The sequence below is a fragment of the Lampris incognitus genome, chromosome 13, assembly GCF_029633865.1.
Source record: "Lampris incognitus isolate fLamInc1 chromosome 13, fLamInc1.hap2, whole genome shotgun sequence".
NCBI lineage: Eukaryota > Metazoa > Chordata > Actinopteri > Lampriformes > Lampridae > Lampris > Lampris incognitus.
This window is the reverse complement of record NC_079223.1, coordinates 28104901-28131867: the sequence shown is the minus strand read 5'-3', so window position 1 is coordinate 28131867 and position 26967 is coordinate 28104901. Positions and strand designations below refer to the sequence as shown.

Here is a 26967-nt window from a genome sequence, read left to right as displayed (position 1 = left end):
TGTTAGTAAGGGGACTGTTGCTTGAGCTCCATTCCAAATGAATAAGTCAGACCTGCCAACCCTAAAGAATAAAAATGAGTAGTCCTTTTTGCGTGCACGCATACAAAAAAAATTTTGTGCTTGTGTGCGTGCCAAAAGCACACACTGAAAAAAAGACATTACACAGTACATTGTGAAAAAACACTTATTTATCGAATACTGAAATCAAAAAGAAAACCACCAGTTACTGGGATTCATAACTTCACCATGTTAGTAGGCTTGCGTCGAGAAAAAAAAATCAATTTGAAGGCCAAAATAAACTAAAAAGTTTTATGGAGGCCTAAAATCACTTAAGCTTTTTTTTTAATAAATGTATTTCTAGTTTTTCCCCTTATCCCACCCGATTAACCCAATGGCATATGGCCAAAACTCTTGTCGAATAACTACCCTGGCTCACATTTCCACAGGAAGGAGATAGTTGTAACACCAGCTTCCTTCAAACTTGTGTCGGCTGCTCTTGCTGTTTTACACGCTGAAGCCGCGCATGGATTGAATTGCCTTCAGGCCGCGAAGGAGACGTAGGGAGAATGCTTTCGGTTGCTTGGCTGCAGGCGCCCGGATGGGCCAGAGGGGTTGCTGGAGAATGACGAGTCCCCGAACACTACACCGATTTACACCCACTATCCCTCGGGTAAGGGTGGCCTAATGAATGCCTTACCCCGTGGCGGACGCTCTGGCCGTGACCGGTTACGGCGAGTCTGGGATACGAACCTCCCAGCCACATGACGAGCAGATTGCAAGAACGGCGGTTTATTCCACTCGGCCATCACAGCGGCCAAGCATTTGTTTTAAAGCGAGCGCTTTTGCGTATTTTTGACTATCAACTCGTAGTCGCGTATTTTGTTCTCAAAATGTGGAGTGACTACTCAGAATGCGTAGAGGTTGGCAGATGTGATAAGTCAGCAGTGCTGTTGTCTCAGAACCAAACCAAAAAAACCTGGTTGAACGTGAGTTTTTCTTATTGATGTTGTACTATCTGTTGGTAAAGGTCTTCTACTAGCTTGTTCTGTCATATCTGCTTGTTAGACATTACTTCACTTCATAAAATTCAACACCACATGCCTTCTTTTTCCTCATTTAGCTGCTATGATGAAGATGGAAAACACTACACACCCTATCATTGTTCCTGATAAAGTCCTACCGGACATTCACATCAAATACTACCTAAGTCTGTAGGATTTAATATTCACTGATAAAATATTGTCTTAAATACACCAGAGATAGAAAGAATCACTAAGGATATTTGATTGCGTGTAAATTTTCAGGATTATAGCTTTAATATAACTACATTTATGTCCTCTCACCTGGGTCAGGGGGGGGTCTACGGCGATTCTTGGATAGGACAGTGGACCTCTGAACGAAGGCTGCCAGCACCATGGCTCTGCCCTGACCTTTGACCTCCTGCTCCTCCTGGCAAAGGATGCAGGTCACCAACTGACGCCTGTCTGCACGCACTGACTGCCATGGACCAACACACACCACTGCTGCTGGTACCTCCACACACACTGGACTGAGAGAGAAGACGGAGAGAGACAGAAAAAGCAAGGAGAGACAGGTAGGACAGGGTGGAGGTGATGTTAGAATGGCATCAGTTCATCCTGATCAGGTCAGAAAAAGTATGTGAAAAACTTACATATTCAGGGTTTGTGAATCTGTGTGTATGTGTGCATGCATTACCTGTGGTCTGGTCCAGATGAAGTGGAAGCCTCCAGCTCCTCCAGGCTCTGTTGAAACAGTTCTTTGTTCTCATTAATGAAATGTTTCTGCATCTCAGACATCTGGGCCATGACCTTCTCTCTGCGAAGACGAGCCATCTCTGCCTTCCTCTTCTTCTCTGCTTTGTCTCGCTCACCTGCCACCTGGGAGGGAGAGAGAATTTGACAGATCTGTGATGAGCACAGGTAAAGATAATGGCTCTGATCACTGATTAATATCTATGTTTGTGTGTGTGTGTGTGTCAGACCTCCTCCAGACCCTGTCCTCCACAGGTACTAACAGCTGAGGTGGCAGGGCTACGCTCTCTCATGGTTTTTATGGTCGTCACCATCTGAGGACAGAAAACACTAGGTTAACAATCTCACTGATACACACTCACATAGACACCTGTAGAAGTGTTCCGTCGTACATCCTGGTCTGGCAAACATTGCAACAGTTGACCTGTAGATACATAAGTTAATTAGAGAAGGAATTGTGAGGCTCTGGAGAGAGAGACAGAGAGACCTTGACCTTTAACTAATCCTTTAATGGTCCAATTTTTCATTTATATTAAAAAAAACAGTAGAATTAACACAGTCCTGTACATATTGAACAACAGGCCCCATACACAGCAAAAACAAAGATACAGGGACATCTGGGTAGCATAGCCGTCTATTCCACTGCCTAACAACATGGGGATTGGCGGTTCGAATCCCTGTGTTACCTCCAGTTTGGTCGGGCATCAGGAAAAAAAAAAGGGGGGGGGGTGTGAGAAAAGAACAGTTATACCCTCACTAAGGTTGGTACCAGGGTTTAAAAAAAAAAAAAACTGGCCAACTGGCCAACTTATTACCCACTCTACCTCATTGTCTACTGAGCTATGTGTCTCCTGTAGAAAGAGCGCATCTATGTTTTTAGCTCTACTCAGCTAGGTACCATACCTCACTTATCCCTAGCCCATCCTCCGTTTATATTTAAACTTCCTACCGGCAAACTTTCCATAAAAAAAGAAAGAAAAGGAAAAGATAACAGTGAAACCTTTCCAAGATGAAAACACCTTTTTTGCATCACCCATTTTTAATTTTGTGCATTTAAAGGAACCTTTCCTCGCTTTATTTACCAAGTTTAGTCAGAATCTTTAGACGAAACCGCTTCTGTTTACCGAGCTCTTCATATCCAACTGTTTTTCTAATCTTCATAACCGAGTTAACAAAACTGTCCACATAAGAGAAGAAATCTGTTATTTCCACAGACTGTCTGCCATAAGTTTCATCAAGGAAATCATTAATCTCCTTTAATGAATATGACTGCTGATCACCTTGTGACACAATATCAGTAAACTGTGATAGGCAACCATCTTATAACATTTACTCATCTTCATTTTTAGCGTTTTCATAGTGTGACTCACTTGTTGCAGAAACCTGACTCAGCCTCAGCTGTCTGACTGTCTCTCACTGGTTCTGTCTGTCCTCCGTCTCTGCATACATCCATAGCCTGTGCTTCAGTCCAACTTACATTACCATTATTTTCATTATTGCTGTCCTGCTCAGTTGTTTCATTTCCCTTCATACCAGGTTGCGGATCACCGGTTGCGGTATCTCCCGCTGCCTGCTGTGCTGTTTGCGGGCTACCGCTCTCAGCGGTGCCTCCAGGCTGTGGCTCACATGAATTACTGCCCGCTGTGGGCTCCCTGTGCGGGCAGCATGAACATTTGTGGCAGATATCGTCACACTCTAAACATTTCATACTGCCAGAACTTGCATACACAGTGTAGAAACCATTTTCATATTTGACTTTAAATGACCCCGAGAAACTTGAACTCCTTCACTTGAGGCAACAACTCATCCTCAACCCGGAGGGAGCAATCCACCATTTTCTGGTAGAGAACCATGGCCTCAGACTTGGAGGTGCTGACTCTCATCCCAGCCATTTCACACTCAGCTGCAAACCGTCCCAGTGCGCGCTGGAGGTCGCGTTCTGATGAAGCCAACAAAACCACATCATCTGTGAAGAGCAGAGATGCAATTCTGAGGTTCCCAAAATGGACACACTCCTCACCTTGGCTGCGCCTTGAGATCCTGTCCATGAATATCACAAACAGAATCGGAGATAAGGGACAACCTTGGCAGAGTCTGACACCCACCGAAAATGTGTTTTACTTTGTGCCGAGAATACGGACACAGCTCTCACTTTGGTTATACAAGGACCGGATGGCTTGTAGCAACTGCCCCGGTACCCCATACTCCTGCAGTACCCCCCTCCCCCCCAAGAGTGCCCCGGGACATGGTTGTAAGCCTTCTCCCAAGTCCACAAAACGCATGTAGACTGACTGTTCAAACTCCCATGCCCCCCACAGCACTTCCACAAGGGTAAAGAGTTGTTCTGTTGTTCCACGGAAAGGCAAAGCTCTCAATTTACCAGTCAATCTTCGTTCCAACCCTCACCTATGGTGATGAGCTTTGGGTAGTGACTGAAAGGGTGAGATCACAGATACAAGCAGCTGAAATGAGTTTCCTCTGTAGGGTGTCTGGGCTCAGCCTAAGAGATAGAGTGAGGAGCTCGGCCATCCAGAGGGAGCTCGGAGTAGAGCCACTGCTCCTTTGTGTCGAAAGGAGCCAGTTGAGGTGGTTCGGGCATCTGATTAGGATGCCTCCTGGGCACCTTCCTTTGGAGGTTTACCAGGCACGGCCAACTGGGAGGAAACCCCGGGGTAGACCAAGAACTCGCTGGAGGGACTACATGTCCAATCTGGCCTGGGACCACCTTGGGATTCCCCAGGAGGTACTGGAGGGCGTTGCTGGGGAGAGGGACGTCTGGAGTGCCCTATTTAGCTTGCTGCGACCCAACCCCAGAGAAGTGGCAGATGATGAATGAATGAATGAATGAACTTTAAATGACACTTCTAGATGTTGTGAAGAATCATTTAAATACATAAATGCCTGTCTCAGCAGGGTGTTAACATGCCGTAGTCTAGCGTCTTTACAATTCACATGAACTGCTTTGAACCCACTAGCAAACTTTCTGAAACAACTCAGTTCTCTTAAAGATTCTCTTAAATGAGGAGGAGTTAAAAGAGCTCATTCGGGATAAATGGAGGTATGCCTGACATGGTAATACGTGTCGATGGCATAAACAATGGTGAGACAGCTATAAATAAATCGTCTAGCACCAGGCCTTTCACAACCAACAGGTGGACAAAACGCTCCTCTTAGACAAAAGCCACCACGGCTTTATTCATCTGAGAGCCATATGTGATATTCTCATGGTTGACCTGTTCTCCTACAGCCAGGAGAACCTGTTCAACCGTGTACCATGAGTCAACCACGACTCTAACCCTTTGTCTAATGGACAGGGGAGGCGAACCCTCACCAGGGAGGGATGCCATACTGCACACCACCAAACTCCGACCAGCTACTCTAGTCACTTTCCACCAACTAGCAATGAAGTAAAAGTAAACTCCTCTTACCTTACCATGCAGAGATTAAAAGCAGTAGAAAAACAGTGAACTATCCCAAAGATCACTCTCAACACCCTCATTCACGCTCATACACCTAACCGCCCCAGCATGCAGAGCAGAGCAGAGCAGAGAAGAGAGAGAGCGAGAGCGAGAGCGAGAGCGAGAGCGAGAGCGAGAGAGAGAGAGAGAGAGAGACGGACAGCTGCCTCTTGCAGGCACGCAAACTGGTTAGAGGTGGAAAAAGTTAGTTGACAAGGATACATGAGCAGAGAAAAAAAACAGATCTGCTTTTTTATTTAAATAAGCTACTAAATGCTAATTTCTGATGTCTTTCAGGATTACCCTGGTGCTGGTCACAAGCTAACAGAATTACAAGACTGAGCAAAATAAAGTAAAAAGTATTCATTTCCATCCATCCATTATCCAAACCACTTATCCTGCTCTCAGGGTCGCGGGGATGCTGGAGCTTATCCCAGCAGTCATTGGGCGGAAGGCGGGGAGACACCCTGGACAGGCTACCAGTCCATCACAGACCCCCCCCACACACACACACACACAATTTAGTATGGCCGATTCACCTGACCTGCATGTCCTTGGACTGTGGGAGGAAACCGGACCACCCGGAGGAAACCCAGGCAGACATGGGGAGAACATGCAAACTGCACACAGAGGACGACCTGGGATGACCCCCAAGGTTGGATTACCCTGGGGCTCGAACCCAGGACATTCTTGCTGTGAGGCAACCACGCTAACCACTGCGCCACCAAGTATTTATCTATTAAATATTAATGTATTAATTAAATTAAACTAACGAATAAATTAATAATTAATAAATTAAAGTATTAATGTATTAAGTACAACTGTACATTAACATATGATATGCTCACATTTATAAAGAAAATTAACAAACGGTATCGGACTAATTACAATTATTTTCAAAATTATTACTTTTGGCTGCTCCTGTTAAGGGTCGCCACAGCGGATTATCCATTTCCATCTCTTTCTGTCTTCTGCATCTTGCTCCTCCACGCCAGCCACCTGCATATCTTCCCCCACCACATCCATAAACCTCCTCTTTGGCCTTCCTCTTTTCCTCTTGCCTGGCAGCTCCATATTCAGCATCCCTCTCCCAATATACCCAGCATCTCTCCTATGCACATGTCCAAACCATCTCAATCTTGCGTCTTGCTTTGGCTCCAAACCGTCAAACCTGAGCTGTCCCTCTAATATACTCATTCCTAATCCTGTCCATCTTCATCACTCCCAACGAAAAGCTTGGTATCTTCAACTCTGCCACCTCCAGCTCTGCCTCGTGTCTTTCTGTCAGTACCACCATCTCCAAACTATATGAAATAGCTGGTCTCACAACCATCTTGTAAACCTTCCCTTGAACTCTTGCTGGTACCCTTCTGTTGCAAATCACTCCTGACACTCTTCTCCACCCTGCCTGCACTCTCTTCTTCACTTCTCTTCCATACTCCCCATTACTTTTGAATAGCTGACCCCAAGTATTTAAACTTATCCACCTTCACTGGCTCTATTCCTTGCATCCTCACCATTCTGCTGTCTTCCCTCTCATTCATGCACATGTATTCTGCCTTGCTCCTACTGACTTGCACTCCTCTTCTCTCCAATGCATACCTCCACCTCTCCAGGTTGTCCTCAACCTGCACCCTACTCTCACTACAGATCACAATGTCATCTGCAAACATCATAGTCATAGTCCACGGAGACGCCTCGCTGATCTTGTCCGTCAACCCGTCAATCACCATTGCAAACAAGAAAGGACTCAAGAGCCAATCCTTAATGTAATCCCACCTCCACCTTGATCCCATCCGTCACTCTTACTGCACACCTCACCACTGTCACATTGCCCTCATGCATATCCTGCACCACTCTTACATACTTCTCCGCCACTCCCAACTTCCTCATTCATTGTCCAATCATTCCCTCTCTTATCAGGCTGTTAAATGCTGAGAGCAGTCATTTTAAATGACTGTTTTATATTGTTTTAAACCACAATAGTTGATTTATACCTTGTTTCATTTTTCACATGGCTTGTGGGCCTGTATGTTCACTGAATGTTGTATTGGAATGTAATGTCCAATGCATCTTAGGATACTTCATTTATTTATTGATTTATGCACACTGATCGAATTGGGCTGGGATGACTCAAATGTCACTTGAGAACTTTCACTGTTCGAGTTGGTCTCAACATCGTCGGCATCTGAAGTAGAGGAGGCTGGGTTTGGACAGGCAAGGAATGAGAAAGTGATATTTTTCATTTGCGCATTTCATTTTCTTGCCAGCTGGCTAACATTAGCTAACTACGCAATTTGCTACATCTAACCTCTAAATTCAAACTCCATCGAACTAAACTCCATCGAACTAAATTAAACACCGTTCATAAAGTTACCACTTAAAAGTTTTAACCCGATAAACATGACATTAAACTATCTTCAACCACCGTTTCTGTTTATCTGTGCAGCCGACGCTCAACCACCGCAGGACAGGAGTGCCTAGAAGTTTATGTATTGGAAACTACAGGAGTCCACGTGATAGGGAAGGTAGATGCAGGCGCAAGAGGAGACGAGAGTTCAGAACACAAACAAAACGTATGGGCATGTCTTTTTTCTTTTCTTTTTTTGCTTGCAGGTAATGGTGGCCATTGGTGACTAGCAGAAAAAAATAGTCGCAAAATTAAAAAGTTAGTCACATTGGTGGCCATTTTAGCTGCCATTTGGAGCCCTGATAGGACCAGAAATAAAAAAAGACTTTCCACAAGTACTAAAAAAAGCTAAAAAAAAAAAAGGGTGTTAAAATACTTTTTTGTTTCAAACTGTTGACGAGCTGCATCATGTCCCCAAATGAACAACCACTCAATTGGTGGAGGACGGGAGTGAGCGTATGCAGCAGCCCTGGGAGCTTATCCAGGATATCAGAGAAGTCGGCTCCAGGGAAAGTGTGTGGCTACGTTGAAGAAATTGATGTTCCTGATTATGGAATCCCCAGCTATTAATGTGGCTGGGGATAAAAGGGGACGAGAACATGTTGGCTGTGGTTTCTCATGACAGGAGAGTGCACGATCCACACTGTGTGTTGAAATTGCCGACTGGGGATAGGGTGTCCAAGCAGGTGAGTGTTGTGGCGAGGCAGTGACATTAGTTCTGAGAATGGATTTCCCTGTCGGCTCGGGGCAAGGAAGACTTCCAGTGTCTGATGTCATCCTCTTTCAAGATTTTATGATGGGAAGAGGAGGTCATTACCTGGGATGAGGGCTGTTGTTTTGGTTTCACAGTGGGATGTCGAGCCACCTGAACACCCCTAGCCACTAGTGGTGGGGAACCTGCAGTGTTGGCAGGCACCATTTTCATAGAGGAGATCGGGACGGGTCGGAACTACAGGAACATCAGCTGGTTGGACCGGAGTGTTGTCAGACAGGGTCCCATAACAGTTGGAGAGACTTAGGTGAGGGGGTCACGCTGCCCCGTCCAAGTCTCTCTTGTGATCGCGGACTACCACTTTGGCCCAGGACAACTGGTGGTTAGGTGTCAAGCAGGAGCAAAGCTGTGGACAAGTGGAGGGGTCCCACAGAACTGTGTCCTGGATGGTTGCACTGAGAGAGGCAATCCGTTTGGAATGCCAAGAAGTCACATCCATGAAGCTGGTCAAAAGGGAGTCTTTCTTATGCAGTTCATCAGAAAGCCATCAAACATCCTCTTCAAGGTCAGTAATCTTTCCGTTTGCTTTCTTGGGTAGCACACAGTCCTCACAGGTCAGAGTTAGCATAATTTTTTTGGTTAGCTTAGCCACCAGGCTAAAAACAAGCCTAGCCCAGCAAGTAGCCGGATCAGTAAGGAAATTGTAATTAATAGTAAAGCAAGCAGGGATGTCTCATAAAGCCAACGGGGAGATAAAATGGTAAAAGATTAGTATAACGGCTAAGATCAATTCAGATTAGTGGGTTAAAACGTTAAAAAAATAACTAAGAAGCAGCTAACAATGCTAAAAACAAGCCATTGGTTTAGTTAGCTGAGGGTTGAGTCTGCATGGTTTTCACCACATACAGCTAAAGCACTACAGAATTGGAGGCTTAAGTGCGATCAAATAAAATTATAGAGCCAAGCCATAAAATCAATGAAAATAATCTAATGGTCCCAAGGAGTTGTTCAAAGTTTTTAGAAGTTAAACGCAAGCACAGAAACAAACAAATAAACCATCAGCTGGGAACTACAAGTGGTGTACCAGTATGGACAGTTTGTCTTAAAGATCTGATTTGGGAAACAAATCCGATTTGCCTGCAGTTGGATTCAAAACAGAAAATTTTGCCGAAAGGTGACAAGTTTACATGCCTGATACATAGTTGTAGATTTGCAGATTTTAGCCAGAGAATATGTAGAATATCTCACAAAAACAAGTCAATGTGTAGCTTCGTAGGAAATAATCTAAACAGACTTTATCCTAAAGAGATGTAGAATTTAGCATGTAGATACATCATAATAAGCATGTAGATAGGTCAAATCTATGAATGACCGTTACAGGCTGTTCCAGCAAGCTGACTGACAGGATTAGGATGAGGACAGGGGTCAGACAGTAATATCAGCGTGCAGTGGGGGATTGTGGATACCTTGAGGATCCAGTGAATCATGTCTTTATGGACCTCCAGGTGAGGAGCGTTCTGAAGGCTTTCCAACAGGGCCAATACACTTCCTGTGTTACTAGGAGCTTCCCCCGGACCTAAATGTGCACGCACGCACGCACGCACGCACACACACAGACACACACACACACACACACACACACACGTTTGTGCAGCTATTCTTATTAAAACAATGCATTGTCTTCTATTCATTGTGGACAGCCTAACCCAAAACCCAATTCATGTTAAGCCTAACCTCAATTCACACCTTACCCCTAACCTTAACCAGGACCTCAGAAATGACATTTTGCCTCATTAGGACCAGGTTTTGGTCTTCATGAGGACTACTGATCCTGACAAGGTTAGTGTTTATACCAGAAAAGGTCTCCAACAAGGTAACAAAAACACCCATAAACATACAAACACGCAAAACACACACACACACACACACACACACACACACACACACACACACACACACCATGAACATAATATACGTAACCATATTAATATGTTTAGGATGCTTGACTGTAAAGCTGAAGATATGTGTTATATGGTGTGTGTGTGTGTGTGTGTGTGTACTAACGGGTTATCTTGATCGTGAAGTTAAAGGTGACATCTTCTTCTCCACAGCTGTTCTCCAGCTGCTGCTGTTCCTCTAAGAGAGCCATGCCCACTATGTGAAGCACCTGTACACACAAAAATGTCTTTCTGTTCTACCTCTATCTGAAGAAATATTTTTAGTAACAGGTGTAAATATAACGTAGACATATCACATCTAGATACAATCTGGTTTCAGGTCACAGAAGAAGTCACGTGTAAATAGGGAATACGTGTCTAGCAGTGTGACTGGGAGTAAATGGAAAAGCTAAGAATATGCAAAATGGACCCACTTTTATCTTCAGCCCAACAGCCCAGATTGGGCATTTCTAGAGTTGAGATTATGCCCGGATATTTCGCTTCCAGCACTCCTTGGCTCACCGCTCAACTACTCCCTAACAAAATCAGTAGACAACCCGGTTGTGTGTCATACCCTTAAAGTGTGGGCACAGTTCAGGAACTCCTTTGGCTACAGAGATTTTTCTCTCCTGAGCCCTACTGCTTCTAATCATCTTTTCATTCCATCTCGACAAGACTCAACTTTCCAGGAGTGGCACAGGAAAGGCATCAGATGGTTTAAAGACATGTTCAAAGACAGCTATTTTATCTCTTCAGTCAACTGTCTGAGAAATACAACTTACCCAAAACACATTTCTTTCGATATTTACAGGTCAGACATTATGTGCACTCCATCTTACCTTGCTTCCGTTCAGAACCTGACACTAACCCGGCTGACACATTTCTTTCCTTTAACCCACTATCTAGGGGTGCATTGTCAGCATGATATAGAAACATCTCCATGCTGACATGTCCACCTCTGGACAGGATTAAAATGGCTTGGGAACATGATGTGGGACACATATCTGATGACCAATGGGAGTCAATCCTCACATCAATATATACATTCTTATTCTGTGCAAGACACTGCCTAGTGCAATTTAAGGTGGTCCATAGGGCCCACATGTGCAAGGTTAAATTATCTAGCATCTACCCTGATATCTCCCCCACTTACGACAAATGCAAAAACAATGATGCTACCTCTTTTGTACCCTATCTAAAATGTTAAAACAAAACCTAGACCCAGACCCTATTATTGCTCTGTTTGGTATTACTGATGGAGATGACTCTCATTTGACATCTGCGGAGCACCGCATGGTGGCCTTTGCTTTACTCTTGGCCGGACGTGCAATTTTTCTCAAATAGAAGGATGCTGCCCCACCCACGCTTAGTCAGTGGCTTCGAGACATAATGTCCTGTCTCAAATTAGAGATGCTGCGATTTTCAGCCAGTGGCTCAGAGGAAAATTTTTTATAAAACCAGGGAACCCTTTTTAACATATTTTTCTAACACCCAAACAATATAAGCACGATATTCATTTTAACTCGGCCTCTAACATGAAAAACAATACCTGACCCCATGGAAATACCTACATTATTTACTTCTTTTCTCCTAGACATTGCGCTTTAGAATTATTCCAGATAATCAGGGGGTGGGGGGACAGGGGTGGGAGGGAAGGGCTGTTTCACTATATCACTGTTACCACACATAGAAGTACTATACCTGTATAAACCATGGGCAAAATCCTCACTCAAGACTTTTTTGGGGGGGGGGGGGGTGAGTGAGTGAGAGAGAGAGAGAGAATGCGTGTGTGTGTGGAGGGCTGGGGTTGAGGATAACACATCCGGTTGTGTATAGAAGCAAATCATTGCCCACGTTACAAACAGTATTTTGGCACAGTCATAAAACAGCAAACCTAACAAACTACTTACTCAATTTTTTTTCAACTAATATATATATATTTATTTTACTCATTCACAAATTTGAATTTGGAATTTCCAAGTCAATTTATTTGTATAGTGCAGTTTCATGAGCTATCACCTTTATCAATGGATGACAATTTTTGGGGGGTCAAATTTCTCTCTTTCATACATTGGGGGGAGGTGTGCCCCCCCACACACACACACACTCACTCACCCTCTGCAACATGGACTCAGACCAGTGCCCCCCACTGGGCTCTGTGGCCCACTGCAGCACTGCTCCCACTATGGCCAGTAAGACGTCACACTGGAGCAAGTTCACCAGACTGCCGAAAAGAGGACACAGGGGGGGCAGCCTTGGGGGGGGCAGGGCTGTATAACATCATACAAAGAAATAAACACACACACACACACACAAATTAAACACCTCCAGCAGTAGAATTTCATTCTTTTACAGCTGAGTTTGGTTATTGTATTGTGGGTGGGCAACAGCCTCCTACCTGAATCCTCCCCACTCTGTCTCCTCCTCTTCCTCTGGGCTTCTTCAGCCTAAAACCATATGAACTACAGTCACCAAGGCAACACTACCATTTTATACATCATCACAGCAAAACTCCACCACCTGTCTTTATGAAAATATTCACTGGCTTTAAACAAAAATATCTATCTATCTATCTATCTATCTATCTATCTATCTATCTATCTATCTATCTATCTATCTATCTATCTATCTATCTATCTATCTATCTATATATATGTGTGTGTGTGTGTGTGTGTGTGTGTGTGTGTGTGTGTGTGTATGTTCTACCTTAGACTGGTCTGCTCTGGAGTAGTGGTGAAAATAAAGGTTGAAGTGTTGGGTCCACTCTGGTCTGAGCTCATATAGACCTCTGCCTGTCACACCAGGCTTCCTAAACACACACACACACACACACACACACACACACACACACACACACACACACACACACACACACGCACGCATGCACGGACGCACACAGACAGACAGACACATACTAGTATTGAAAATGATTTTAAGTAGACCATTCTCAGTTATTTTAGCCTATGACTTGTTTCTGGAGCTGGGCTCATTACCTACACACAGGTCTCTTTTCACATGAGAATTCATCAGAAGGGTTACAGGTGAGGGACTTTTGAATTCAGTTGCTGTGTCTGATAAATCAATTTGTCTTCATGCGTTTCATAGCACATGTTTGAGATAAGAAAAGTTAACTTTGTAATGGAGTCAGTATCTTAATGGAAGCTGTGGTATCAGGTTATAGAGAAACAACTCACTTAAATACAGCCACACTGTCAATGACTCTCTCCATACCAGTCTCCTTGTTCTCCTGGACAGAAGAACAGAAAAAGTGTCAATCACATATACAGTTATAAGGGTGAGACTGCCTTGACCCAAAGTTGGACAGTATTGAACTCGTATGGCCACCATCAATGTCTGGGGCCCCATTCTGTTCTCTGGTGCCAAGGGTCAGTCTGCTCCCACAGCTGCTGATATAACAGCAGAAGACGAGATAAACCGCTTGGTGTCATGATATTCATTTAGGACCCGTCCAATCAGTTCTACAGTAAACACAAATTTAAGAGATTTGGATCCTTTGTTCTGTGAAATAAAATCAACCATTGCATCTTCATTTTGTGAACAAGCCAGACCTCAACAGTACCTTGGCTTCATACTGCTTGGCTTCGAAACTTCTGAATTAAGTTTTAATTTCTGATGATTATTACAAATACAAAACAAATTCAAATCTCTTAAACTTGTGTTGTTCAGACAAACCACAAGAAAACCACTCAGCTGGTGAGTGGAGCCAGCACCTCTCAGCAACTCTTGTTGATATCTACTAGTTATATTGTATTTACTAGTCATATTATGATTCAGGGAAGCTAAAATATTACACATAACAGTAACATGATCTACTACTACTACTTTCAGCTGCTCCTGTTAGGGGTCGCCACAGCGGATCATCCGTTTCCGTCTCTTCCTGTCTTCTGCATCTTCCTCTGTCACACCAGCCACCTGCATGTCCTCCCTCACCACATCCATAAACCTCCTCTTTGGCCTTCCTCTTTTCCTCTTCCCTGGCAGCTCTATATTCAGCATCCCTCTCCCAATATACCCAGCATCTCTCCTCCACACATGTCCAAACCATCTCAATCTGGCCTCTCTTGCTTTGTCTCCAAACCGTCCAACCTGAGCTGTCCCTCTAATATACTCGTTCCTAATCCTGTCCTTCTTCATAACTCCCAATGAAAATCTTAACATCTTCAACTCTGCCACCTCCAGCTCTGCCTCCTGTCTTTTCATCAGCGCCACGGTCTCCAAACCAAATAAAATAGCTGGTCTCACAACCATCTTGGAAAACTTCCCTTTAATTTTTGCTGGTACCCTGCTGTCACAAATCACTCCTGACTCTTCTCCACCAACTCCATCCTGCCTGCACTCTCTTCTTCACCTCTCTTCTGCACGCCCCGTTACTTTGAACAGTTGACCCCAAGTATTTAAACTCATATGCCTTCGTCACCTCTACTCCTTGCATCCTCACCATTCCACTGCCCCCCTTCTCATTCACGCATATGTATTCCATATTGCTCCTACTGACTTGCATTCCTCATCTCTCCAGTGCATACCTCCACCTCTCCAGGCTCTCCTCAACTTGCATCCTACTCTCACTGCAGATCACAATGTCATTCGCAAACATCATAGTCCATGGAGACTCCTGCCTGATCTCGTCCGTCAACCTGTCCATCACCATGGCAAACACGAAAGGGCTCAGAGCTGATCCTTGATGTAATCCCACCTCCACCTTGAACCCATCTGTTTTTCAAACCACACACCTCACCATTGTCACACTGCCATCATACAAACCCCAATTCCAATGAAGTTGGGACATTGTGTCAAACGTAAATAAAAACAGAATACAATGATTTGCAAATCCTTTTCGACCTATGTTCAATTGAATACACTACAAAGACAAGATACTTAATGTTCAAACTGATAAACTTTAGTTTTTTTTTTTTGCAAATATTCACTCATTTTGAATTTGATGCCTGCAACACGTTCCAAAAAAGCTGGGGCAGGGGCATGTTTACCACTGTGTTACATCACCTTTCCTTTTAACAACACTCAATAAGCGTTTGGGAACTGATGACACTAATTGTTGAAGCTTTGTAGGTGGAATTCTTTCCGATTCTTGCTTGATGTACGACTTCAGTTGCTCAACAGTCCGGGGTCTCCGTTGTCGTATTTTGCGCTTCATAATGCGCCACACATTTTCAATGGGAGACAGGTCTGGACTGCAGGCAGACCAGCCTAGTACCCACACTCTTTTACTACGAAGCCACGCTGTTATAACATGTGCAGAATGTGGCTTGGCATTGTCTTGCTGAAATAAGCAGGGACATCCCTGAAAAAGACGTCGCTTGGATGGCAGCATATGTTGCTCCAAAACCTATATGTACCTTTCAGCATTAATGGTGCCTTCACAGATGTGCAAGCTACCCATGCCATGGGCACTAACACACCCCCATACCGTCACAGATGCTGGCTTTTGAACTTTGCGCTGATAACAATCTGGATGGTCCTTTTCCTCTTTAGCCCGGAGGATACGACGTCCGTGATTTCCAAAAACAATTTGAAATGTGGACTCGTCAGACCACAGCACACTTTTCCACTTTGCATCAGTCCATCTCAGATGAGCTCGGGCCCAGAGAAGCCGGCGGCGTTTCTGGGTGTTGTTGATATATGGCTTTCGCTTTGCATGGTAGAGTTTTGACTTGCACTTGTAGATGTAGCGACAAACTGTGTTAACTGACAATGGTTTTCCGAAGTGTTCCTGAGCCCACGTGGTAATATCCTTTACAGAATGATGTCGGTTTTTAATGCAGTGCCGCCTGAGGGATCGAAGGTCACGGGCATTCAGTGTTGGTTTTCGGCCTTGCCGCTTACGTGCAGAGATTTCTCCAGATTCTCTGAAACTTTTGATGATATTATGGACTGTAGATGATGAAATCCCTAAATTCCTTGCAACTGTATGTTGAGAAACGTGGTTCTTAAACTGTTGGACTATTTGCTCATGCAGTTGTTCACAATGTGGTGAACTTCACCCCATGCTTGCTTGTGAACGACTGAGCCTGTTTCCAATTAACCTGTTCACCTGTGGAATGTTCCAAACAGGTGTTTTTTGAGCATTCCTCAACTTTCCCAGTTTTTTGTTGCCCCTGTCCCAGCTTCTTTGGAACGTGTTGCAGGCATCAAATTCAAAATGAGTGAATATATGCAAAAAACCATAAAGTTTATCAGTTTGAACATTAAACATCTTGTCTTTGTAGTGTATTCAATTGAATATAGGTCGAAAAGGATTTGCAAATCATTGTATTCTGTTTTTATTCACGTTTTATACAACGTCCCAACTTCATTGGAATTGGGGTTTGTACATATCCTGCACCACTCCTACACACTTCTCTGCAAATAATGATGCATGTTTGATTGGGGTGAAATCAGCATTCAGTGGACACGCACGCACGCGTGCGTGCGCGCGCGCGCACGCACGCACGCACGCACGCACGCACGCACGCACGCACGCACGCACGCACGCACACACACACGCACACACACACACACACACACACACACACACACACACACACACAGTGTCTTACATTTTCGGGTAGCGCTTTGACCAATTCGCTGTGGGCCATTGGTCTGATACACAGCTGATGGACAATCTCCCTTCTGATGTCATCATACTGCTCCACCTGACCCACACCCACCACAAAACGCTCCCCTGAGAGACACACACACACACACACACACACACACATAAAGACAGACAGACAGACACGTGAACAGCTGAAGAACCTATATCGTTTAGCTGCATTAGGAAAAGAACGATTAATCTCAGTGATTAGAGAAATCAAGATTTGTAAAACTTAGTTTTATCAATTTGACAAAAACCTCTAGGGCGAATTTAAATATTTAAGTATTACAGATCTCCATTTTAGATACTAAAGCTTGATAAATGATTAGACTATGTTAACTGTGAAACTCTTTTTTTTTTTTACTGGTGAGAATAAAAACTACTGATTTTTTTTTTTACACAAGTGGAGGGGTAGTAGATTATAGTCAGTAGACAGTAATATGGAATAGATTACAGAGTCAGTGGACAGTAATATGGAGTAGATTATAATTAGTGGACAGTAATATTGAGATACTGTTTTTTCTCTTACTTATTTGGTCTTGCTCTTATTTTTGCCTTGTCTAGTTTTATTTCTTTGTAAAGCACTTTGTAACATTGTTTTATAAAAGTGCTATATAAATAAAATTATTATTATTAATATGGAGTAGATTATACAGTCAGTACACAGTAATAAGGAGTAGATTATAGTCAGTAGAGAGTAATATGGAGTAGATTATATTCTGTCCACAGTAATATGGACTAGATTATACAGTAAATACACTAACACAGAGCAGATTATAAAATCAGCAGACAGTCATATGGAGTAGATTATACAGTAAGTAGACAGTTATATGAAGTATCTTATAGTTTCAGTAGAGTAATGTGGAGTAGATTACAGAGTCAGAGTAATATGGAGTAGATTATACAGTCAGTACACAGTACTATGGAGTAGATTATAGTCAGTAGAGAGTAATATGGAGTAGATTATAGTCTGTAGACAGTAATATGCAGTAGATTATAGAGTCAGAGTAATATGGGTAGATTATAGGGTCGGTAGATAGTTATCTCAAGGTTGAAACTGCTAGATGGAAAGAGACTCACCCACAACCATAATGATGAGGTGAAGCATCTCCTCAATCAACGTGTTATTCTGCTGGACCACATCCTAGAGGAGGAGAGAACAGGATACACTGTAAATAGAACATTGAATGTACTAGAAATAGATCTTATTGAATGTACTGTTAACAGAACTGGTAGCTAACCAAAATTGGTATCAAGTGCACCTTTTTTGAGATTTCAACTGGTGGGAGAACATTATTCATTTCACTTAGGTCTCCTGGATGTGATACTCCTGTGCTACCACAATAACAGACTCCGTAGAACAGAATGTCGGCTGAAATGTGTTAAGGTGAAGGTGTTCCAGTCACCAGAAAAAATATATTTTATTCACAGATGTTGGTTCCAACTGGGGCCATTATTAATGGCAATCAAGTACCTAAGAATTAGGTTGATATTCGTTGTTTACTGTATCTGTTTTTCAGATACTAGTGTAGTGCCCATTCAAAACGTGCCTGTTTGGAACGGGCTGATTGCTTGGCCTCCGGTATTGCTGCTTGCAGCTTTCTCGAGAACAACTCAACGCCTTCACACTCGATACTAGAAAGACTACGTTGCAACCCACAACAATGTGGGTTGCAACAGCAGAGTGGCACTGTTCGTGTTTCCGCTTGTTGACTTCAAGGGAAGTAAACAAGCAGGAGTAGCAATTCAAAGTTTTATGACTAACTTTGCTAAATCTTTACTGCTTGCAGCTTTCTCGAACACTGCTCATCCAAAAAACTTCACACTCAACACTGCACTTCCTTGGGTTCTCAGCAATACACCCCCGTCAAGTGTGAAGTCGATGAGATGAATGGTTGTCAAGAAAATAGAAGTGCAGACATACAGATAGATGTTTGGTGGAATACAGGTTGTCTGGATTTTAGACTTTCCAGACATGGCAGACTGGTACTAGATTAAAACTAGATACTGTAAAACTAAAAGATCTCCCTGGTAACACTAATCCATTTGGGACAGAGCCTCAACCTCAGTGATTGGTTTGATTTATTCCAGTTAGTTTAAACTTGACTGGCATGTAGGTGGAACAATACCCACACACCTTGTTTCCATCTCTGTATCTCTTCCTGCAGTCTGCGGCACTGAAGATGTTAAACAACTCAAACCGACTAAGAGCAATCATCAGGAAATGGTTGGGATCCATCATGGAGGCTCCAGCCTGAGGATGGACGCGGACGCACACACACACACACACACACACACACACACACACACACACACACACACACACACACACACACACACACACACACACACACACACACACAAAATGAATATCACATTTCAACGCTAAAGAGAAAAAAATCAATTCTTGTTATGTGCTGTTGATAAATCTGTATGAGTATTTACGTGTGTTAAGACTAAAAATGTCACAAAGTAGAACTTGACAGAGAGGAGACATAATCTTAAGAGGAACAAGTTTAATTTGCAAACAGAGGAAATTATGTATCAGAGAGGCCTATACCTTGTCAGAGGGAAGTATTTGTGTCATCTATGGGTATAACGTTATCAGACAGAAGAATACTGGTGTAAAAGTACTGAGGAGTCCTGAGAACTACAAGGAGTACTGAGTATTGAGGTGTATTCAGTCGATGTCTGGTTCTGACCTGCAGCATGATGATATCCTTGTCAAACATTTCCACTCTACACTTCACATTGTGGTAGTAGTAGATCTGAAAATACATACAAACATACACATTAGTCTGAAGGTGAAATGTGTCTAACTTTCACATAACTGTCTTACACACACACACACGCAAACACTTCACAGTCATGCTTAAATGTACACATTCTAGGTCCGCGGTGGTGTAGCGGTCTAAGCATCGGCTTTGTGTCGATGCAGTTGCCCACTGGGCACCAGGAGTTCGCGCCCTGGTCTCGTCAGATCCGACTATGGTTGGACTCAATGAAGCAGCAATAATTGGCAACGCTGTCTTAGGGAGGGGGGCAGAGTCGGCTTGTGTTTGTCACATGAATGCGTCTCTATGTGCGTCAGAAAAAGCAGTGGTTCGGCCTGGATTTGCCTTGTCAGGAAAGTGGCGAGGCGTCTCCTTCGAGACTGCTGGCCGGAGAGATGCAATTGGCGAACGCATGTACGAGGGTGGGTGTGTGAATTAAAATAGGGGGATCGATTGGCCACTAAATTGAGAGAAAAGGAGAAAAATCAGAAATAAATTTAGAAAAATGTACACATTCTATCAGTCCAATAGTTTAGTAGGTGTGTTCTAGGGTTAGGACTGTTAGCTCTGCTGTTGCAATACATTGAGATCCTTTAACAGCTGTTGCACTGACCCTTCTAGCTACACTGTCCATCTGTTTATCATCATGACCCCTCATGTTTTTGTTTCAAATTATGTTGCTCAACAAAGGTTTATTTTCATTGTGTGCTGTGCCTTAGACTTGCGCCAAATGGCAATTGGATCGTATATCAACGATTGAAGGATGATCGACGATTGGTTTTCCCTACACCAATATTAAGGCGATTTTAACTTACAATCAGAACTAATATATTATGAAAATAATCTTGAGAATCTGCACCCTACTGTGCATTTAGAGATGTTTCTGGTTGAGTGGCATGTCCGCCTGCTGAGCCTCGTTAATCAGCACAAGTGATGAGTGAATTTTAAATCCTTAATTACAGACAATGTCTTTATGCATGCTCAATAATCCAGGTAAGAAAATCAAATAAAGTTGAATCAGTTCATCTGGACACATTTACTGACAGAAACATTTATAAGATGACTGATGAAACTTTTCTGTCAATAAATGTTGTGTCCAGAGGAATTGATTCAGCTTTCTTTGATCAATTACAGACCAGTTTGCCGTCTCTTTTCCATGGATCTGACACCCCGCATGTTCGTTCTCCATATGCCTGCTCACAAAAAACTTTGCTCTGTGCTCCATAAGAGTAGTTAACATGATGGATATGATTTGGATTGTGATATGAAGGATAATAATGTAAATGGAACATGATGCTGTGATATTGTCGCACCAAGCACAAAAGGGAGAAAGTGGTTGAATAGAGGAGACATTGCTAATGAATATATCTTTTTAATGTTTAAATATTTTAAATAAAATGTTTACACTCTTTTATAAATATCTTTATGCATGCTCAATAATCCAGGTATGAAAATCAAAGAAAGTTGAATCAGTTCATCTGGACAGAAGAAAGTTGAACGAGCTGATTCAACTTTCTTTGACTCTTTTAAAGATGTTTATTCGCATAACGTTAACTGTATCGGCAGTTATGCAGCCTCAGGGGGTATGGTGAACCCACACGTCTAGGGATGGGCATCGTTAAGATTTTAGTGGAACTAATACTCTTACTGACACTGCTTATCGATCTGGTACTTTAACAGTATTCTAATCGGTTCTTTTTGTTATTTTTTTAAGAGAAAAAACAAAACGAATTAAGAACAGAATTAACATTGCTTTATTTTCTCATGTCTGGACACAGTGTTGCTTTTAATCATTAATCAATGTTTGTATAATTTAATTAACTCTGTGAGGGTTCTAGGCTGCTAGCATACATAACATCCCTGAGGTGGATGGGCCAACGAGAGATGAACTACGAGCTAGGCAGTCGAAAACTGAGCATTTCTCCGCCTGTATTTGATGCACTGTCGCCAAATGTTTCTAAAGATTGCTTGGGTTTCCACCCTTACATGCAAAAGACTTGTTGCACTTGTGGCAACCAGCATTGTCAGCATCGACTAGTGTATAACCAGACTTTTGACTGTTTATTTTCTCTCCGCCATTGTCACTTGTCACTAAGAGTAGGCTCTGTGTGTGTGTGTGTGTGTGTGTGTGTGTGTGCGTGTGTGTGTGTGTGCGCGCTCGTACGTCAGTGAGAGGCAGAGAGCTGGCCCCGCCCCTCGGCTCACACATACAACAGGCTCCAAGACAAAGATTTCTCTTCTGGATTGGGAATAGCGAAAATGCATCACAGACAAATTTCTTAATTATTAAATTAAGCTTCCTTTATTAATCCCCTTGGGGAAATCAAGTTACTGCAAATTGACCTATCCTAGCTGTGTTCTGTGTAGCTAGGAGCAGTGGGATGCCACCTTCATGCTGCGCCCAGGGGCCAACTCCAGTTCTTTTCCCAGGAGTACTAACCCTAACATGCATGTCTTTTTGATGGTGGGGGAAAACGGAAGCACCCAGAGAAAACCCACCGCAGACACGGGGAGAACACGCAAACTCCACACAGAGGATGACCTGGGATGACCCCCCTAAGATTTGACAACCCCGTAGTTCGAATCCAGGACCTTCTTGCTGTGAGGCGACAGTGCTAACCACTGGGCTACTGTGCCACCCAATCATATTGTAAATTCGAAACGGAGCAGGTGAGATAAAAGGTGCAAGATAAAGTTTATGTAGCCTAAATAAACAGGACATTTATTTACTTAATTTCTCCAATACTGATAGCAGAACAGTTAACTTCAGCGCTTAGTAGTAATATTAGTAGTAGTAATATAACTCACGTCTGCATACCTCCACCTACGCAATATTAATCGTTTTCGCCATTCGCTTACACCCAACAGCACCACAATTCTCATTCACACCCTGATTACATCCTGTATTGACTACTGCAATTCTATCCTCTATGGTCTCCCTATCAAGTGTCTTAATAAACTTCAGTTGGTCTAGAATTCAGCGACCCGTATCATTTTCAGAACTCCTTCCTTAGATCATATCACTCCTGTTTTTCAGCAACCCCATTGGCTCCCTGTTAAACACCGTATTGAGTTCAAGATTCTGCTTCTCACCTTAACACTAGAATGACCAAGGCCATCATTTTGATGGTTTTGGATTTTCAAAGCTTAATAACTTTGCGGGGGGGAAAAAAGATACAGACCTGCCACTCTGTGAATGCTCCTAAAATTGCATATATTTGCATTAAAATCAGTTTTGCACACAAAAAAAGTTATGATAAGATCTACCTAAAACAACCATGAGCCATCAAAAAGACCGCACATAATTTGTGCTGGTACCCCTCTGTTGCAAATCACTTCTGACACTCTTCTCCACCCACTCCACTCTGCCTGCACTCTCTTCTTCACCTCTTCCGCACTCCCCGTTACTTTGAACAGTTGACCACAACTATTTAAACTTGTATGGCTTCATCACCTCTACTCCTTGCATCCTCACCATTCTGCTATCCTTCCTCTCGTTCACGCATATGTATTCCATATTGCTCCTACTGACTTGCATTCCTCTTCTCTCCAGTGCATACCTCCACCTCTTCAGGCTCACCTCAACCTGCACCCTACTCTCACTACAGATCACAATGTCATCCACAAACATCATAGTCCACGGAGACTCCTGCCTGATCTCGTCCGTCAACTTCTCCATCACCAATGCAAACAAGAAAGGGCTCACAACCAATCCTTGATGTAATCCCATCTCCACCTTGAACCCATCTGTCATTCCAACCGCACACCTCACCACTGTTGCACTGCCCTCATACATATCCTGCACCACTCCTACATTCTTCTCTGCCACTCCCGACTTCCTCATACAATACCACACCTCCTCGCTTGGCACTCTGTCAGTAAGCTTTCTCTAAACCCACAAAACCTTCTGACCTTCTCTATACTTCTCCATTAATATTGTCAAAGCAAACATCACATCTGTAGTGCTCTTTCGTGGCATGAAACCAGACTGCTGCTCGCTAATCATCACCTCTCCTCTTAATATAGCTTCCACTACTCTTTCCCATGCTGTGGCTGATCAACATTATACTTCTGTAGTTGCTACAGCTAAAACATCAGTCTGCACATCATCCTTATTATTATTATTATTATTATTATTATTATTCTTGAAAATTGGTACCAGTATGCTTCTTCTCTCCTCCTTTTACTTTTTTTTTTTTTGGATTTCCCCCTTTTTCTCCCCAGTTGTACACGGCCAATTACTCCACTCTTCACTGCTCCACCCCCTCTGCCGACCCAGGGAGGGCTGAAGACTACTACATGCCTCCTCCGATACATGTGGAGTCGCCAGCTGATTCTTTTCTCCAACAGTGAAAAGTTTCGCCAGGGGGACGTAGCACGTGTGAGGATCACACTATTCCCCCCAGTTCCAGTTCCCCCTCCCCCCTGAACAGGCGACCCAACCCTACCAAAGGAGGTGCTAGTGCAGCAACCAGGACACATACCCACATCCAAGTTCCCACCCGCAGACATGGCCAATTGTGTTTGTAGGGATGCCCGACCAAGCCGGAGGTACCACGAGGATTTGAACCGCCAATCACCGTGTTGGTAGGCAATGGAATAGACCGCTACGCTACCTGGACGCCCTTCTTTCCACTCCTCAGGAATCCTCTCACTATCCAAGACTGTGTTAAACAATCTACTTAAAAACTCCACCGCCATTTCTTCTAAACATCTCCATGCCTCCACAGGTATGTCATCTGGCCCAACCACCTTTCCACTCTTCATCCTCTTCCTAGCTGCCCTCACTTCCTCCTTGCTAATCCGCTGCACTTCCTTATTCACTTTCCCCACATCATCCAACCTTCTCTCTCTCTCATTTTCTTCAATCATCAGCCCCTCAAAGTACTCCTTCCACCTTCTCAATCCATTCTCCTCGCTTGTCAGCACATTTCCATCTCTATCTGTGATCGCCTTAACCTTCTGCACATTCTTCCCAGCTCGGTCCCTCTGTCCAGCCAATCGGTACAAGTCCTTTTCTCCTTCCTTGGTGTCTAACCTCTCATACAACTCACCACATACCTTTTCCTTTGCCACTTCTCTCTTTGCTTTATGCCACATCTCCTTGTACTCCTGTTTACTTTCTTCATCTCTGACTATCCCACTTTTCTGCCAAACTCTTCCTCTGTATACTTTGCTGTACTTCCTCGTTCCACCACCAAGTCTCCTTTTCTTCCTTTCGCTGTCCAGATGACACACCAAGTACCTTTCTAGCTGTCTCTGTCACTATTTCTGCAGTGCTTGCCCAGCCATCTGGCAACTCTTCACTACCACGCAGCGCCTGTCTTAACTCCTCCCTGAACACCATGCAACCATTTGAGCCTTGGCTCTGCCTTCACACTTTTCCTCTTCTTGGTCTCCAAAGTCATCCTACAGACCACCATCCAATGCTGTCTAGCTACATTTTCCTGTCACCACCTTGCAGTCTCCAATCCCTTTCAGATCACACCTCTAACAAGATATAGTCGCCCTGAATGCACTTTCGTCCACTCTTATACGTCACCTTGTGTTCTTCCCTCTTCTTGAAATACATATTCCCCACAGCCATTTCCATCCTTTTCACAAAATCCACCACCATCTGTCCTTCCACATTCCTCTTGACACCATACCTACCCATCAACTGCTCATCACATGTTCTCTTCACCAGCATGCCCACTGAAGTCCACTCCAGTCACCAGTCTCTCATCCTTGGATACACTCTCCACCACTTAATCAAACTCACTCCAAAATTCTTCTTTCTCTACCATCTCACACCCAACTTGTGGGGCATATGCACTGATAACATTCATCAACACACCTTGAATTTCCAGCTTCATTCTCATCACTCTGTACGACACTCTCTTCACGTCCAACACACTCTTGACATACTCTTCCTTCAGAATTACCCCTACCCCATTTCTTCTCCAATTTGCACCATGGTTGAACAGTTTGAACCCACCTCTGATGCTCCTGGCCTTACTCCCCTTCCACCTGGTCTCTTGCACACACACACTATATCTGCCTTCCTTCTCTCCATCATATCAGCCAGCTCTCTCCCTTTACCAGTCATAGTGCCAACATTGAAAGTTCCAACTCTCACCTCCACACTCCTACCCTTCCTCCTCTCCCGCTGCCTCTGGACATGCTTTCTTTACGTTTTCCTTGACAAGCCTAGTCGTCCATGTTGGCATTTCATTGGCATGCTGTAACTTCCCCCACCCACTCCTACTCCTGCGGCCCCTTGGCGATTGGATTGCATATCAGCGATCTCGAGTTGCCATGATTGGACGATATGAAAATAGAAATGATCACCCAGCCCTACTGTGCCTGTAAAATAAAATTCTGTCCTACTGCTCTTAATGGAAAAAGTAGGGAAAACAGCTAATGTCAAACCCAGGAACTATCTGTAACCAGCAGTTGACAGTAGGTAGGATGCTTCCTGTTCAGGATAGTAAGACACAGGATGCAGTCAACATACAATTCCTTCTTCTTGTACAGCTGACTTCCTGTCCGACTGATCACTGGGAGTTTTCCTTCAGTCACCATCAGTAGACAACCAGAGGACAGACAAACTGGGAAAGGAGAACCAACATTAACTTTTTCACTCACCTGATTGATGAGTGAAAAGCCGTTCCTCCTCCACATCCCAGCATGCACCTGGGCACACAGCACCAGGCATCGCAGCGGGTGTTCAATCAGCATGGGGGGGCTCAGCTCACTCTTCAGAAGGGAAGGAGGGGGGTTAGGATGACAACACAAAGATACTCACGCACACACAGAAACATATAGACAGATTAAACACACAGTCAGAAAGATATACACACAGACACCAACAAACAGAACGACAAAATAACTAACACACAAAGAAATCCCCACACACACACACACACAGGCAGTTATGAACCTACCAGAGGAAGGAGCTCAGGACAGCGGTATGCTAACTCAGTTTTACTGAGCAGAACATGCAGACCTGAGGAAACAACAGAATGAACGCCACTTCAACCAGGACACAAACACTATGGATGAAAGGACACTCTCCTGAGTGTGTGTGTGTACACATGTACATACCAGCTAAGAGTCTGGAGACAGGCAGGTGAATGGACACTCTCTCTTGGGAAACCTGGTATCTAATGGTGTCCACTGAATGTCCTGCCAGGCTGAGGCTGATTGGCTGTTCACCGTCTGTGAAGCCCCCGTGACACTGACTCAGAGCCAACAGACACCTCTTATAGGCCTCAATTAACACACACTCCTGACAAATACACACACACAC

The 26967-nt window shown here is 43.8% G+C and overlaps 1 protein-coding gene across 1 annotated transcript in view; it reads right to left on the bottom strand.

The window, feature by feature from the left end:
- Positions 1 to 26967, bottom strand: part of ubr2 (ubiquitin protein ligase E3 component n-recognin 2) — a 63794-nt gene that overhangs the window by 9585 nt on the left and 27242 nt on the right. The window contains exons 15-30 of the mRNA XM_056292399.1: positions 26763 to 26946; positions 26603 to 26664; positions 26304 to 26414; positions 19605 to 19670; positions 19040 to 19156; positions 17983 to 18046; positions 16865 to 16989; positions 13484 to 13536; positions 12996 to 13098; positions 12688 to 12736; positions 12405 to 12559; positions 10417 to 10519; positions 9819 to 9928; positions 2003 to 2086; positions 1717 to 1898; positions 1344 to 1549 (exon numbers count right to left, since the gene is read on the bottom strand). Of these exons, the coding sequence (XP_056148374.1) occupies positions 1344 to 1549; positions 1717 to 1898; positions 2003 to 2086; positions 9819 to 9928; positions 10417 to 10519; positions 12405 to 12559; positions 12688 to 12736; positions 12996 to 13098; positions 13484 to 13536; positions 16865 to 16989; positions 17983 to 18046; positions 19040 to 19156; positions 19605 to 19670; positions 26304 to 26414; positions 26603 to 26664; positions 26763 to 26946 (1774 nt within the window). The remainder of the gene's footprint in view (positions 1 to 1343; positions 1550 to 1716; positions 1899 to 2002; positions 2087 to 9818; positions 9929 to 10416; positions 10520 to 12404; positions 12560 to 12687; positions 12737 to 12995; positions 13099 to 13483; positions 13537 to 16864; positions 16990 to 17982; positions 18047 to 19039; positions 19157 to 19604; positions 19671 to 26303; positions 26415 to 26602; positions 26665 to 26762; positions 26947 to 26967) is intronic.